This window comes from Protopterus annectens, chromosome 4.part1 (genome assembly GCF_019279795.1).
Source record: "Protopterus annectens isolate FY-2018-M chromosome 4.part1, PAN1.0, whole genome shotgun sequence".
NCBI lineage: Eukaryota > Metazoa > Chordata > Ceratodontiformes > Protopteridae > Protopterus > Protopterus annectens.
The window spans coordinates 154,720,516-154,736,072 of NC_056734.1; the positions used below are offsets into that span (position 1 = coordinate 154,720,516).

General features: G+C 43.5%; 1 protein-coding gene across 3 annotated transcripts in view; it reads left to right on the forward strand.

Moving 5' to 3' along the window:
* Positions 1–1,304: 1,304 nt before the first annotated feature.
* EIF5A2 (eukaryotic translation initiation factor 5A2) overlaps positions 1,305–15,557 on the forward strand; it is a 160,622-nt gene continuing 146,369 nt past the window's right edge. Inside the window, exons 1-2 of one of the 3 annotated variants that reach the window (XM_044070059.1) lie at positions 1,305–1,506; positions 2,587–2,775. In XM_044070059.1, the coding sequence (XP_043925994.1) occupies positions 2,608–2,775 (168 nt within the window). In that variant the 5' untranslated portion in view covers positions 1,305–1,506; positions 2,587–2,607. Of the gene's footprint in view, positions 1,507–1,531; positions 1,551–1,661; positions 1,731–2,586; positions 2,776–15,557 lie in introns of those variants that run through there. The other 2 variants (XM_044070060.1, XM_044070058.1) reach the window with 2 other exon arrangements.

Genomic DNA, 15,557 nt, shown 5'->3' on the forward strand with positions numbered 1-15,557 from the left:
TTCTTTTATTTTTTTCTTCCCTTTTATGTTCCTTTTTCTACATGTCTACAGTTCCCAGGCACACCGTGCTGTGTACATTCCAGGATAGGGATGTCTTCACAGGATCAAGGTGCTGGCTCAAGCCTTATGGTCCCCTGGTGAATGACATCCTACAAGGCCGCCAACATTGCAACTAGATAAAGGCAGCAATTGAGTGAGAAGAGGAGATGTGCCTTTGCCAGCATGCAAGAACTCCTCCAGTGGGGGTACAAGACTTTCTGCTCTTGATGTCTCTGACCACCAAGCCACTGCAGGCCTCCCCCCACACAGCTGGGGTCCTCCTCAGCAGGTCCATCAGGCACGGGGGGATAATTTAGGGCCTCTGGACCGGGGTGAGAATTGTCTTCATACTGCTTCATGCTCCACCTTTTATTTCAGTCTACCATCTGTATGTCTTATGTGCCACATCAACGTCAAACCACTGTATTATTCTCGTCCATCTTCTCATGTTGTTTCATCTACTCCTTCACTTTTCCGTAAGCATCTGGCCTATGTCCCCCTCTCTTTCCACAATACCCATCTTATATAAAAAGAATATGAAAAAATCGGGGGGGGGGGTCTATCCCCTGCCAAAAACGTAGTACTTTTGTTCCACCTCTAGTACAATCCTGTTGATGTGGTCCTTCTGTTTGCTCCAGTCTTCTCTTTCCTATCTTCCACTTTCCAACCTTATGAACCACCAGGCTGTCCAGATGACAACATATTTACATTCAGTATCAGTAAATGAGATCTTATTGTTTTTTCAACTTCACTTCGAGATAGCTGCACAGAGAGTGCTTTCCTCAAACAAGCGCACATGGCATACATAAGCTTGCACAAACTCGCTTCAAAACATCAAAAAATAAATGAAATAATTTGTCACTTTATACACATGCAGCTTCTAGAACACGTAACTACTCCAGTTAAAATCTACTTTATGATTTTTTTTCAAACAGGCAAAGCTGCTTATATTCGCATGCAGACACTGCGACGATTACCTTTGCGAATTTACGAACTGTGGGATCTACAGCACTGTAAACTACAAAATAACCAAGTAGCTAAAATCTAATTCCTGACACAATCTTTTACTCAATTACCCTTGATTTCAAGAGTATCCCGTGCACTTCGTAAGCAATTGTCTACAGTGTATTCTCTAAAAACGATTAATCGTTATTTAAGTGATAGGCTATTTGGTTTAGGTTTAACTCCTTTAGTGCCAACATGCCAAATTTTGCTTCCGGGTTCGTATGTCAGATTATCATACTCATTGCCTAGCGCGCACACCTGACGTCATTCTTGAAACCGTTGCCCAGGAATTCTGGAGCAGCATTTTGAATTAAGTACATAACACAGAAATAAGGCCAGTGTGACAGCTTTTTCTAGTTTTTCTTTCTCCGCCTTTGTTAGACCCACCCCCCCTAAAGCTACTTGCCGCTGCCGCAGTGAAATTGGGTGCGTCTGCGCAGTGACGTTCTTTTTTGTTAGCAGGTAAGAGATCGCAAAAGCGCGTGCTATAATCTGCTAAAAAAAATGTGGGTATCCAAAGTGTGAATTGAAGTACAAGCACGCCAGCGGATGTCCCAAGAGTGATTTACTGCTGGCGACCGCTCCAAAATAGTGTTTGGGGATTTTATGCAATTGAGCATTTTTTTATTTTTATGTTGTATTGGTTGAGTTGTGATGGCTTCGGCCTGGCATCCACCGTTGAGAAAGTAACGTTTTGCCAAACTTTTAGCGGAGCGACCTGACCCTGTTTACGGGCAGATAGCTCATTCTGCAATGCTTGGCGGGGTTGTAGTACTAATGTTTGCAAGCATTTAGGCTTTCCAGTTAATGTGTGGTGTTGTCGATTTTTTACTGTTATTTAAAGTGATCTGTTTAGACCTGGGGTGACACGCCACCCTTTTAACTCTTTAAGTGTAATGGGCCGCTGTAGTGGTTTGTACATTGGGACTTAATGGTTATGTATTAAGTGAATTGAATGTTTAGGCTAACTTCAAAACTATACCAACAAAATTTGACAGTAACTGTAGTGCTGCTGTTTTTAATTCCCATATTCTCGAGCATTTGAAGTATTCTTAATGCCCGGTTGTAGCCAGCGTGGCGTTTTCCTTGATTCTTAACTTTTTAAGACACACAGCTTGCAGTCTGCTTCTGGGTCGTTGTGCTGCCTTGTGCTAGCATACGTAGGGCGCAGGCTACAGGCCCGCAGGTTTTGCGGCATAATTTTGCAGGTTGGCTTGGCTATTGACTTCCCATTTCTCCAAGACACGTGTACAGGGCGTGAAGAGTGGTCTGGTTGTTGAAGTGTTATTTACGAGCATCACATGAAGGATTTTATAAATTATATCGATACATGCCTCGTAACTGTTCAGCAGAGAATGCGACAGCACGAATAGGTTCACCATTTAAATGTGCTTTTAGTTTTATAGATATTGAGTGACTTTCTTTTGAGCCTTATTTTTTCCATTAGTAAACAAATGTAAAGCTTTTTTTGCTTGCTGTAATTAGCACTGTGCCATCACTCGTTGCACTTTATCTAGGTAGTAACTTAAGTCTTGTTTTCAGTTCCTGAAGGCTCTTCTTACCATGGCCGAGTCTGAGCTTGATTTCGGTCAAGGAGATTCAGGGGCATCTACGACTTACCCAATGCAGTGCTCTGCTTTACGTAAAAATGGTTATGTGTTGCTGAAGGGACGTCCTTGCAAGATTGTTGATATGTCAACTTCCAAGACTGGGAAGCACGGTCATGCCAAGGTAATTCTTCTATTTGCATAGTCTGTGCTTCTATAGAGTATACAACTTTTTTCATGTTTTTCTTCGCAGTTTGTATGCAGTAGTCTAATTTTGGTGAAGATCCAGACATGCCTAACAAGGACTCAGTTAACTGCCAGTGTTCAAAAGTATTGACACTGCCTTGGATGCTATGTTGTGCAAAGTGCCATTCCTGCAACTAATAACACTCCCAAGTAGGGTTGCCAGCTTTTCAGGTGCCCAAAGTGGGACATTTTTTTGTAGAAATGTGAGATTTTGCAGGATAAAACATACCCCCGGCTAGTGCAAAGGACAACTTCACTTTTTTGCCAAATAAAAGCTTATTTAGTAGCATTTTAATTTTTATGCTATTTCATATAGTTGTGTTTCAGATACAAGATAACTCTTTTATGCAACTATTAAAGAAAACAAATATATTTTGTCTTAAAATCTCAGGACACTTGTCATTTTTTAGGTTTTGTTGCAAGAGACAACTGTTCAAAGTGGGACTGTCCCTCAGAGGGACGGGTGGTAACCCTACTCCCAAGTCCATTAGTTGTGGGAAGAGGAATGCCAAGTTTTGGCAAATCTTAATGTTTGCTGGTGAATAATGTGGTGTAATTTTATTGTAGACTGAAGTGGAGCATTAGTTTTTGCTGCAATAGTAAATGACTATAGCAAAACATTTGATTGCGATATGTATGAAACTCTATATTCTGTGTGTGTTACGCGAAACCTAAAAGGTGCTGTTATGGTATGCCCCCTGATAATGAATATTTGTGATATGCTGGGGGTAATCCAAGGGTTTGCTAAAAAAGCAGTTGTCTAAGGTGGGCTGTAGCTCTAATCAGTAAAATGTGAAATGGGAAGCAGTTTCGGCTTCTATACTACACAAAGTAATTAGGAATGCAGTTGCTTGAAGGAGTCGCTGTTAATGCAATAGGATGTCCAGGTTTGTGGTCTGTCTGAGCACATGACAGAATGTGAGTGGCCGTCTTAAAATTTTATAGCTAGAGATTGTATTTTTGAAGAGGTGATTCAGTTGCAGAACATCTTGTTGGGCAAGATCACTGCATCACATAAGTTGTATTAACTGTGTACAAAACCTTGGGGGGGGGTTATGTTTTCTAGATGCTGTGGTGGTTTGAGTTGGAAACAGTGGATTGATTATTTTTAAGGTGGTCATGCAGGTTGATTTAGTGTCTACTTACCCTAGTGTTGTATGGGGTAAAAATGAGCTGCATTTAGAAAAACCATTGGAGACTGCCAGTTATGGCCTAATGCTGTATTGGTTTCAAGTTTGTGTTCTGCTTGGATGTTGTGCTATTGCTTTGAGTTCCCAGTAAACCACAGAGAATTTTCTGGATAATGCAAAAGTTGAACTTGTTTTTAATAACTTTGGTAGTAGAGTTTGTATGGTTTTCCAAAGTTGTAGTGGATAAATAAGGGTTGTAGACTAAATGTCTTGGTTTGGTTTTGTTGTATTTGTGTTTTTGTTGTATTTGTGGTATGACGTCCAAAACATAGCTGTAGCACTGAAGAGTATTCATGTATTGTGAAGTATTCTGGTGTGTTGTAACTTGCTCCTGTTTGTGTTGGGGGGGGGGGGGGGTAATTTTTTTTTCTGGACCACAAGTCTCACTTTGGGATGGCTGAATGCTTTGTTCCCAAAAGTGGAATGTTGGGCATACTGCCATTTTTTACAGGGCATAAATTGTTGGTATAATGCTTTAGTTATTGAAATCCTGGTTCACCACAGCCATGTATAGTTTCACTAGATGTAAATCTTGAAGGTGTGTGGTATTAATTGCATGCTTGAGTGGGACTTTTTATGCCATATGTTGCATTGGAAAGATTGCAGGAGACTGGTTTTGGAAGCTTGTGCAAGGGTTGTACTATTGCACATGCCCACATTCCCTGGCCGTGGGATAACCTCCAAAGATCTTGACTACACAGTGCCATTTTAAAGCAAGCTGTATATTTTTTTATTTTGATATATAAATTGGCTTTTTCAAGCTTGCACGTTTTGTCTTGACAGCATTTTAGGTGCTTATTTTGCATAACTTATTCCAAGTTAAGTTAGGAGTTCTGCTGTGGCGACCCTTAACTGGGGAAAAGCCGAAAAAAACATTTTGCATAACTTATTCTGACACAAAAGGCTGGAAATGGCTTAAGAATCCAGTAGTCTAGTAGCAAATTTAAAGTTAAGTGTTTCTAAATTGGTTTGGGTGTGGCTAAAATGCACATTTGGCCATTTTCTGGTTAGTTTCTGGTGTAGGTATTTAAGGTTTTTAGGATCTTAAAATATTCGGTGTGCTGCTTTTTAATATGCGATAGTATTGTATAAATGCAATAGACAAAAACTGTTAACCCTTCAGTGCAAATATCCAAAAATCGTCACTTGCTGGGTCAGATAAGGAACTTGGGTGAGTAATTTTAAAGTAGAGGCCCATCTTTGGCAACTCTCAGGACTAGAACACTTGCATCATGGGTGAACCCTCGCTTATCCTGTAGTGCACTACATTGCTCTGCTTCTCAGGAAGTAAGGCATAACGGGACAGTCTGCCTTGAATATTTGGAGCATTTCACTTGTTTCTGTTATCCTTTAGCAATTTGCTTGCTGTAATGGGTTTGGCATTCAGGAAAGTTCTCTTGTATTTGTGGTAGCCCTCTGTTCTTGGGGGGGGGGGGTGCATGATGTAAAAGGCCGTAGATGGTCTGAAGTTTGTAGTTTTGCAAACTTATCTTTTTCCATTCACTGAACTCAAGATTACAAGAATATTCTGTTGCAATTTGGATATACCAAGTTCTGCAGTGTAATTTTAATAAAGGTTTTTCTAATCTTGAGTCTGCTCACAGCTTTGTGCCCTTGGTAATGTCAGTTGAACGGAGTGTAGTGTCAATGGACTTATTGGATGGTAACCCACGCATGTGTTTTGGTGGATCCATTAAAGTCTGGGGACACTCCCTACTTTGACCTCACCAAAGAAAGTGTACTGAACATTTGTGATGTGCATGAAGCAGAATTTTGTATTGCATTTTAAGAAATGGCATAGTAAAACAGGCACATATGGTAGATAATGTGGGGGTTGCAGTAGCACCACGTATGCCTTGGGTGACAGGGTAGTGTGGTGAAGCAAGTTGATCAGTAAGTCACCTTCCTTGTTTCAAGCATAAGGCTTACATTTTTTTTCTAATCTAGAAAAGGAAGATCACATGCTTGCTAAACACTTGAGGGCAGGCCCTCATCTCCTATAACTGGTTGCAGGAGCTCTACTAATGGTCCAAGAAAGACTTATGGTGGCTTTCATTAAAGTAGGAATGTTGTACACTGATGTATTCTATTGCTGGAATACAAGTCTAGACACTGCCATTGGTGTTTGTCTTAAGGGGCTGGGAGACTGTCAGATGTGAATTCTGTTACCCATCTGTTGGATTTGGAGTGTTTTATAGGTGTGTTAATGATGGTTATACTGTCGCAGCCCTTGCCTTTTAAAATTCCTGTCCCTAAAACCGCTATCTGTGGTGTTTCCAGTCCTGTGAACATGTAGGTCAAGTGGACAAAGATGATTTGCAGCCTTATAAACTTGGCAAACATTGCTATCCAAATAAGGACTAGAGTGTTAATAAGGTAGAAAGAAATAGTGAGGATGCCCCAAGTTCCACGTTGGCACTAGTGAAGGTTGCCTGAGAGGTAAAAATAGGTGGCGGTCAGACTGAGGTTATGTGGCAGTGGGTAGACATGTGGTGCACTAAGGAGGGATAATTCTCCACTGGTAGTATTGTCCTGACATTGACCTTGTACAGGTGATTGCTTTTATATACACTGGTGTCTTCATGATTATTTAAGAGCCCTGAGTTTGCAGCGAGTGGCATGGTGTCTAAAGCTTCGGGTAGGTAATTTACCAACTTGCCTTTCTCCAGTGACTCTTGGTATTCTTTTTACAGTTAGCTGAACTACACATGAGTTTTCTGACTGTCATTTAAGTGACTGTCAGGGGATAGCAACCCACATTCCTAGGTCCCTGACTGCATTTTCATTTTACTGTGGTAATGGTACACACTACTGCATTTAGTTTGAGCCTGTTTCTGTGCACTTACTGCTTAAGGCTCTGAGGGGGGGGGGGTTGGATGCTGGTGACTTAACCCCCAGTTTGCAGTTATCTGAAAACCATTAGCTGTTGGTCATTACTTAAAAGTCTTCAGGCAAAAAAAGCAAAGGCTAAGAAGGGAGATCAGTACAGAGCTCTGAGAAACTACTGGTCACTTGCATACATTTAGAAGTCAGTCCATGGTGTGATCTGCAGGCACTGGTTTCCATTTAATGTTTTTAGCTTTAACTTCAGTGTGTGGATTTTGTCAGGGGCATTGGCCAGGTCAAGATGTACTGTACTTCCTGGCAACTGTTTAAAGACATTTTATTTTCTCCCTTCCAGGCTGACTTGTAGTTAATCTCTTAACTGCCAAATTTTTGGTATCCTTTGTGGTGCTGATATCAAGATGCTGTTGAATACCTAGTTGCTTTCTAGCTTCTTATAGATGCAGGCAGTTTAGTTCTCTCAATGTCGTGCAGGTGGAGCTTTTGTCTGCTGCTGCGCATGTATAACAAGGATTGTATGCATATTGTGGTGGAGGGTCTAAGCCTTTGATGGGCAGTTAACTTGATATAACTGACTTGTGTGTGGTGGGGTACTAGGGTTTTAAGTGCATTTTGAGCATGGACAGCCTGGGTACATGGTAAATAAGCAGCTTGCTTTCAGTTCTAATATGTATCTGCACCATTCAAGTGGGTTCTGGAAATGATAGGTGGTGCCTGAGCATGCAGTTGTGCACTGCCTCAAGTGCCCACTAAGTGCACTGGTCATGTGGTGTTTAGGAGTTTAGATTGGGGGTGTGAAGTGCAGTAGTACAGCTGTGGTGTAGCAACCAAGAATAAAGTCATTTTTCTGTCAGCAAAACATCTGAAATGTTTCACAGGAAGCACTTTTGGTGAAACTTGGATACATTTTTGAAGAGGGTAAGCTATGTGCACCCCCATGGGAGGACACTCCTGAACTTAACTTTCTCCACTGTTGTAGCTTCCAGGTATGTTGATCTGCTTATTGACTGGTTCCTCAGTGGCGGGAGTAGTAGCTCTGGTGCTTTTATTTGCCAAATGTAGCCATGTTTTTGCTGGTCTTTTGCATTACACCAGTTGAAGGTAAAAGCAGATAATGTATTTTAGGGTTGTCGCAAGCTAGCAACCCAGTTACAGTGGTACTGGCACTCGTAATATTTCATGCTTGTAACTACGCACAGGTATCTGAAGGGGTCGACATGCTCTGAATTAGTGAGCAAGGTATGTAGTTACTATGTAGTGCAAGTTAAGTCTGTGTAGAGCATCAGTGGTGATGCGTAGCATTGCAGCAGTCAACAAAACAATATAACATGGGAGTGCAGAACCCAGTACAGCACTTAAGGCTAGTAGTTTGACATTCGGCTATTTGGCCCTCCTGTAAAGTTTAGTGAGTGGCAGGTAAACTGCATTTGTTGAGTGAACAGTGCCTTGTACTTCAGTGGACTAAGGCATCCAGACACTCATGAGTCCTAAAAGATAAGACATCCAGACACTGAGTCCAAAAAGACCTACAGGGACACAAACAGTTGTCAGAATGCAGTGCATGCTGACATTGTAACTTCATATTATGTGAGGGAAGGGACAGCTTGTAGGGTAGTTTTGATCTAGCAACTACTCAAATTCCTAGTGAGTCTAGCTTTGGTAGACTTCACTGTTCTTTGGTAGTACAGAAGGTGGTCTTATTGAGAGAAACCTACTGTGACAATTTGCCTGTCCAGCCAACACTTACCTCCTTCCTTCCATATAATTTCTAAGCTGTGGAATTTAGCCAGATTCATGCTGTTAACAGTGGCATGGGTGGTGGTTTCCTCACTTTGTAAGAAGCATTTGATTTGCTGTTGTGCTTTCCCATTGTATATTTGTTCATAGGTTCATACTAGGCTATCTCCCCTAGGGCATTTAAGTCTAGCCAGAGTGTGTTTTGCTTTCGCCACCCATTTTAAATTAAATTAATTTTGCTATGCCCTTTTTCGAGGTTTGTATACTGTGCCTCTGTCTAACAGTGACACGGAAGTGATACCCGGGGTAAACCTACGATCTCCCATCCACTTATCAAGATTCCTCTTGAAGAGAGTCAATGAGGGACTCTGCCTAACCTGGACTAGGATTTTATTCCAGAGTGAAGGGAGCCTCTGGGTTATGAATCTGTCCCTCCAGCATGTCCTATTTATTTCAGTGCTGAGGTTCAAGTGTTTCGAGCACGTAGCTCGATGGGATTTGGAAACTTGAGGTGCAGTATGTCCGTTAATTCCATGTTGGACATGGCTTTATACTTCAGGCACAGATCACCTCTGAGCAGGCGGTCCCTAATTACTACTTCTGTACTTAATGGATTTGTGGGCACTTTGTTTTTGCCAAAGGGGATGACTACATTTTTTGGCGTTTAGCTTGAGGCCATGGCTCTGGCACCAGTTGTCTGTTAGGCCCTTTTGGAGGATGCTTGTGTCGGCTGGAGAGTATTATGGCGCCCAGTTTGCAGTCATCTGCAAACTTGGTCAGCCACAGTCCTTCCGTGTTGGCCTGTACCTCTGAGAAATATATACCGAACAAGAGAGGTCCCAGGACTGAGCCTTGGGGGACGCCACTTGTAACTGGCTTGGAGTCTGACAGTGCTCCAGCACTTCTAACCATGTGGGTTCAGTCCTTGAGCCAGTTTGCAACCCATCTAGTGACATAGGGGTTTATTTAAGCTGGTGAGCTTATCTATAATGCCAGAGTGGGGTATTGTATCGAAGGCTTTTGCGAGGTCCAGGTAGGCTGTGTGGACCACCTTCCCCTCGTCAACGGCCTTGGTGACTTTCAAAGAAATCAACCAGGTTTAAGAGGCAGGATCTGCCCTTAAAGCCAAACTGGGTAGGATCCAGTGTCTAGGTCCCCAATATCTTTGAGGTCCATGATCCTTTCCATAGCTTTGCAGACCACGCTAGTAGGCTTATGGGGCGATAATTTCCAGGTTCCGTTGAGGCACCACCTTTGTGGAGAGGGACCACTGTTGCTGTACGCCACCCTTTGGGTACATATCTTGTAGTAAGGCTGAGATTGAACAATAGTTTTATGTTTGGGTTTAGCTGCTCTTGGAGTTCATGTAGGACACAGCCCGGGACACCGTCTGGTCCCATTGATGCTCAGGTAAGAGCTGCCCTCTCCAAAGCAAAAAAAACACCGCATCTGAGATGTCAGGGGGGCAGCACTCTGCTGGGATAAATATTTGCCCTTTTTGGTGGGGGGGGGGGGGAGTTTGCGCTGAACTTGTCAGCTAGGATGTTGGCAGTGTCTGTGGGTTCAGTGTATTTTGTCATTTTGGACTAGTGCGTGTATTTGTCTACCCAAGAGACTGTTCTGAATGTCTACAGTCTGGTCACTGCATTATTACGTATGTAAGTTCCCCTAAGCAGCCGTGGGTGGTTCAGTTGTCTTCTGGGTGTACTTAAATTTTCAGTATGGTAGCCAGAGTATCATCCTGCTTTATTGTGCAGTGTTTAATCTCTGCTCAACAGGACACATGACCCAACTATCATGATCTAGCACCACATTCTTGCTTTCGATTTTTGAAATTATTTTTCTGTTGAGTTCCTGCAGAACTTGATTCTCTGTTTTAGGCTTTTAATAGTAACAGTTCATAAGTTAACATCTCTCCTTTTCATAGAGATTGTCAAGGTTTTTGAGAATTTACTAGAAATATGAATTTACTTGTGCTTACAAAAGTATATACTTTTGAGATGTGGATTTAGCTTGTGCAGTAGGAGTGTTTTGTCATCTGTGAATAGGTGAATACTAGGCTAACTGCCCTCTGGGAGGGGGGTCCATTTTAAGCCTAGCAGTGTTATCCCCTAGGTATACAAATAGCCCTTACTGTGGTTATTCCTGTACTTCCTCGAGTGTTTTAGTGGTCATAACCAGAGTATCGAAAGGGGATCCTGTTGTGGGATGGGGTGTTTTGGTGCTGCATCTATCCACTTATTTGCACAGGAGGGCAGTTCTGGAACTTTATTCCCATCAGTTTATCCAAGTTTGAATAAGAAGGATCTTTTGTGGATGGAGGGTCTGTTCCAGAATAGTGGCATCCTCTGGGATATGTACTTGTCCCTCCAAATTATGTTTGTTGAAGAGATTGGTCTGAATTGGCCATTTCTGATGACACTTGGCTTGCAAATGTGTAGTAGGTCCATTAGTACAGAGTCAGAATGCTGTATAGATCAAGCACGTTTCCTGTTAATGGTGTATGAGTATAGCAATAGGGCTTTGAGGTGGTCCTCATGGGCCTTTTCTTTACCTGTGTTCTGTGGGTAAACTCTGCGGGTGCTCTGCATGTCTAGGCAGGTACATACCAAAAGGAGTATACGTTGGGCCTGATGAGTGCCGAGTACAGCTGGACAAGGATCTCTGAACTGAGATGCTGTCCCTTTACTTGGGTAATGTAGGAGGACTTCCTGACAACAGTAGACATGTTGGTAGAGTGCTAGGGTGATGTCTAGTAGTTTCCAAACTACTGGATCAACTTTGGGGGTGGGGTATTAATGCTGTTTCTGCCAAAGCCCCTTCTAAGGAGCAGTTTTTTTATGCCTTTGCAGGCCTATCCACATTTTAAGTGGTACGTCCACCAGATGCCTTTGTCAACCTGGTGTCTGCAGGCTTGGAGAGAATCCATTCTGATCTATGGGAAATGGGTTCCACCAGTTTTGAGAAGGTCCCATGTTTGACGCCGTTGTCACTGTAGCCACAAAAACTGATCTCTGAGGAGATCACATTGATCCTTTCCCCAACTGGAGAAGTGGACATTGGACCAAAAGTATATGTATGCTTCAGCCATGTTGCCCCCTGAGCTGATTTTATTCAGCACGCTTGTCTGAGTCTGATGTAGCAGTCTCTGCTTGTAGTACCTTGCTATTTATGTAAACTTTCTGTACACCTACCATACAAATTAGCTGGTTAATATGGCAGATAATGTCTTCATCTCCACTGTTTTTAGTATAATCCAAATCCACCAGACTGGCTGGAGACTGTCCCACTGGATGAGATGGATAAGACAAGGAGAATAGATGTGCAGGGAATTGAGATGGGAGAGGTGGTAGAATGGAGCTAGCTATTGAGATGGGAGAGGTGGTAGAATGGAGCTAGCTATTGAGAGGCAGTCATGGTTCCAGTGTACCTGCAGGTGTTGATGGACTAAAGAAAATGGGGATTTTAGCGTTTTAAATTTAGCTGGGGCTGCTGTAATTCCAAATGTTCTTTCAAGTAAAAATATACTTCATTTTTTAGTACTAAGCAGTTTTTGAAGTCTGCAAAGAAGCATCCAGATGGAGGGTGCAGCTAATCAAGGCTGGCTTTGATAAACTTGCGTTCTAAGTAAAGGCTCCATGGTGTCCTGTGCCCACTGTATTGTGGCTTAGTGGAGTACCTCAGGGTTCAGTCCTGGGACCACTCTTGTTTGGAATCTACTTCTCTGAAGTACAGGCCAACACTAAGGGACATAACAAAGTTCGCAGATGACTGCAAAGTGGAAGCCATTATTGAATCCCCAAATGATGTGGATACTCTACAAAAGGGCCTTACAGAAGCAGATGCTTTGTGCCAGAGCCATGGGCTCAAGCTCAATGCCAAAAAATTTATAGTTGTCCCCTTTGGGGAAAAAACATGCATCTGTAAATTACTATATAGGTGGCAGTACACTAAACACCGAAGTGTGAGACTCGGGGGCACAGGTGGACAGTGGTCTCACCTTCGATAACCACCTCGCCACAACATTCTGAGTCCTATGTGGCACACCATCACTAAGGGCCTTTCATCCAGGAAAAAGGTCATTGTCCCACTGTACTCATCCCTCATTAGACCCATTATAGAATACAATGCCCAGTTTGGTATGTACCTCCAGACATTTGCAACAACTGGAAAGGCCGCAGAAATACCTCACTAAAAGAATCTCTGGCCTAAAGCAGATGCCTTACGCTGACTGCCTTAAACTCCAGCTATACTCTGTCGCATATCGTCTACTCTGAGGCGATCTCTGCTTAACATACAAGGCCACGTCAAACTGAGCTGTTGGACATGCTACACTTAAGTCCCAATCCCTCAGAGCCACACGCTCCAGGAATCTAAACCTTGTCATCACAAGCACAGCATGCTGGAGGGATAGGTTCCTGACCCAGAGACTCCCCAAACTCTGGAATAATTGCCCATACATGTCGAGCAGAATGCCTCTTTGGCCCTCTTCAAAAGGAACCTTGACGATTGGATGGGAGAAAGTAGTTCACCCTGCTAGACAGGGGTCCAGGGAAGTAAATAGTGTGGGAAGAAATAGCCAGGGAATTGTTATGGCTAGGCTTGTATCAGCCCTAGGGCTGATAGCCTAGTACCAACCTATGGTGTCCCTTGCCCACTGCATTGTGGCCTCATACTGTCAGTTTCTTCCATTCTTTTTTTTTTTTATTTCCTGCAGCTGTTCATTCAACGTGTTCTATACAAGCAAGACCTACACTTGACAACTGCGTAGAACTGCATTAAGCTAGGGTTTTGGGGGCCCTTGATGCGAGTTAAGAACTTTCATTCAGTTATTGCTAAAACAGTCTTCAACTTCTAAAGGTTGACACCGACTGGAAATGTATTGAGCCTAACAGAAGCCATGAGACTTCTAAATGCTTTGAGATGCATGTTAGTACAACCTTATCCATCAATGGCCTCGGCAAAAAGCATAATAAAAGGAAAGATTGTCCTGCTCCAACTTTCCTCCTCTTGCATCTTTCAGCACCCCCTAACTGGCCATTTATACCATCCAATAGCTTAATCTGGATGCTGCTAGGCACCCAGAAGCCACAGGGTATACATGCATTTTGGAGCTTTCCTACCTTTCCTACCTTTTTTATCTAATGATAGCTTGAGCAGAAGTCATGCGGGGAAAAGGTCTGGTCTAACTCCTTGAAATTGAAGTTTTAATGTTCAGCTTGCCACAAACACAGTTCACAGTAAACAGAGTACAAATTGTCACTCTGCCAATACAAGGTGGCTGTAAACATGGTTTACATTTGGCTCGAGGGCTTGAATGCATTCCTTTATTGCTTCATTGTGAATTGTGCATCAGCCTTAACATGCAGAAGTCGGGAAGTAAAGGTGAGCTCTGCATTGCCACTGGCTGTGGGGATTTAACTTCTAAAGTCGGTCTCTGGCAGAGTATGGGATCCTTTTCTGACCTGGTCTAAGTCCGTGTGGATTGTAACTGCTAAGAATGCTTGAACCAGAAAATATAAGACTTGACAGGACAGGTGTGGCTTCCAACAAGCTGGCAGGTAACACTAAGACCACTGCCCAGAAATTTCATGAAGGTTATCTGAGACCGAAGCCTATTCCCGACTCCAGGGGTGTTCAGTGGGGCCCTTAAGTCAACAGGTGTGCAGTGTGTGTGGGTCTCTTGATCGGGGGGGGGGGTGTGTGTGTGTGGGTCTCTTGATCGGGGGTGTGTGTGTGTGGGTCTCTTGATCGGGGTGTGTGGGTCTCTTGATCGGGGGTGTGTGGGTCTCTTGATCGGGGGTGTGTGGGTCTCTTGATCGGGGTGTGTGGGTCTCTTGATCGGGGTGTGGGTCTCTTGATCGGGGTGTGGGTCTCTTGATCGGGAGGGGTGTGTGGGTCTCTTGATCGGGGAGGGGGGGTGTGTGGGTCTCTCGATTTGGGGGGTGTCTCTCGGGTGTGTCTTGATCGGGGGGGGGTATGTGTGGGTCTCCTGATCGGGTATTTTGGTGCAACTGAGGCATGATTTCCCCCCCACCTTTTTTCCTCCCTGCAGGTCTGATGTCTTGCCCTCCTTTGATCTTTGAGTTGATTGCAACTTGAAGAAACAGGACTAAAGTAATGGTATTGGCTGCCTACTGTCCGTCTTTGTCCACCTCCCCCAGTTTTAACTGGATTATGCTTCTGGGTCCTTAAAGGGCCTTTTTGAGCATCTGCAAGGGGGCCAAATTCAAAATTTCTCTAACCTCTGACTTGGAATTCCTTTTCATAGGCAGACTGATCTATACTGGTAAAATTCAGAGTCTCTCTCTGAGCTGCTTCAGTGATTTCATCAGTAGACTAAAGGCGGACATGGGTCCATGGACTTCTGTGCTTGAAAGAGGGAGCTGTTCACTACTCTTGAAGATGCATTTACTAGGTCATCTGTAGAGCCAACTTCTCAAGCTTGCTACTCCCAGGAAACTTGATGGGTAGTAATCCCATGGGTTTATACTAGGATCCATCAGGGTCTTTACAGGTCTAGCTGTGCAACGCAACCCAGTTTGTCCCAGTGTTCCCTTGTCTGTATGGCGGGGTACATTGACTGCACAGTGGTGCAGCGGTAGTGTTGCCTCACAAGAGGTTCTCTGGTTTGATTCTTGGCTGGGGTGCCTTCTGTGTGGAGTCTAGGTTTCTTCCCATATGGAAAAAATGTCTGGAGCGTTTCTCCCTGGGTTGCTGCTGAAAAGTCTTACAATTTTTTTTTTATTATTTAACTGGGAAATGAAAGGGGTTGTGGAGTGGGTATATTGGGGATTAATTCACCTGTCTGCCTCTGTCCAGACATTGGGGGGGGGTGGGCTGGAACAGGGATGAATTTACTATTTCCCTTCCAGTGGTCAAGGTTTCATTTTGAGTAGGGTTGAGGGGTGAACTCTGCTTCATGTACGTGGGGAACTTATTCCATGGC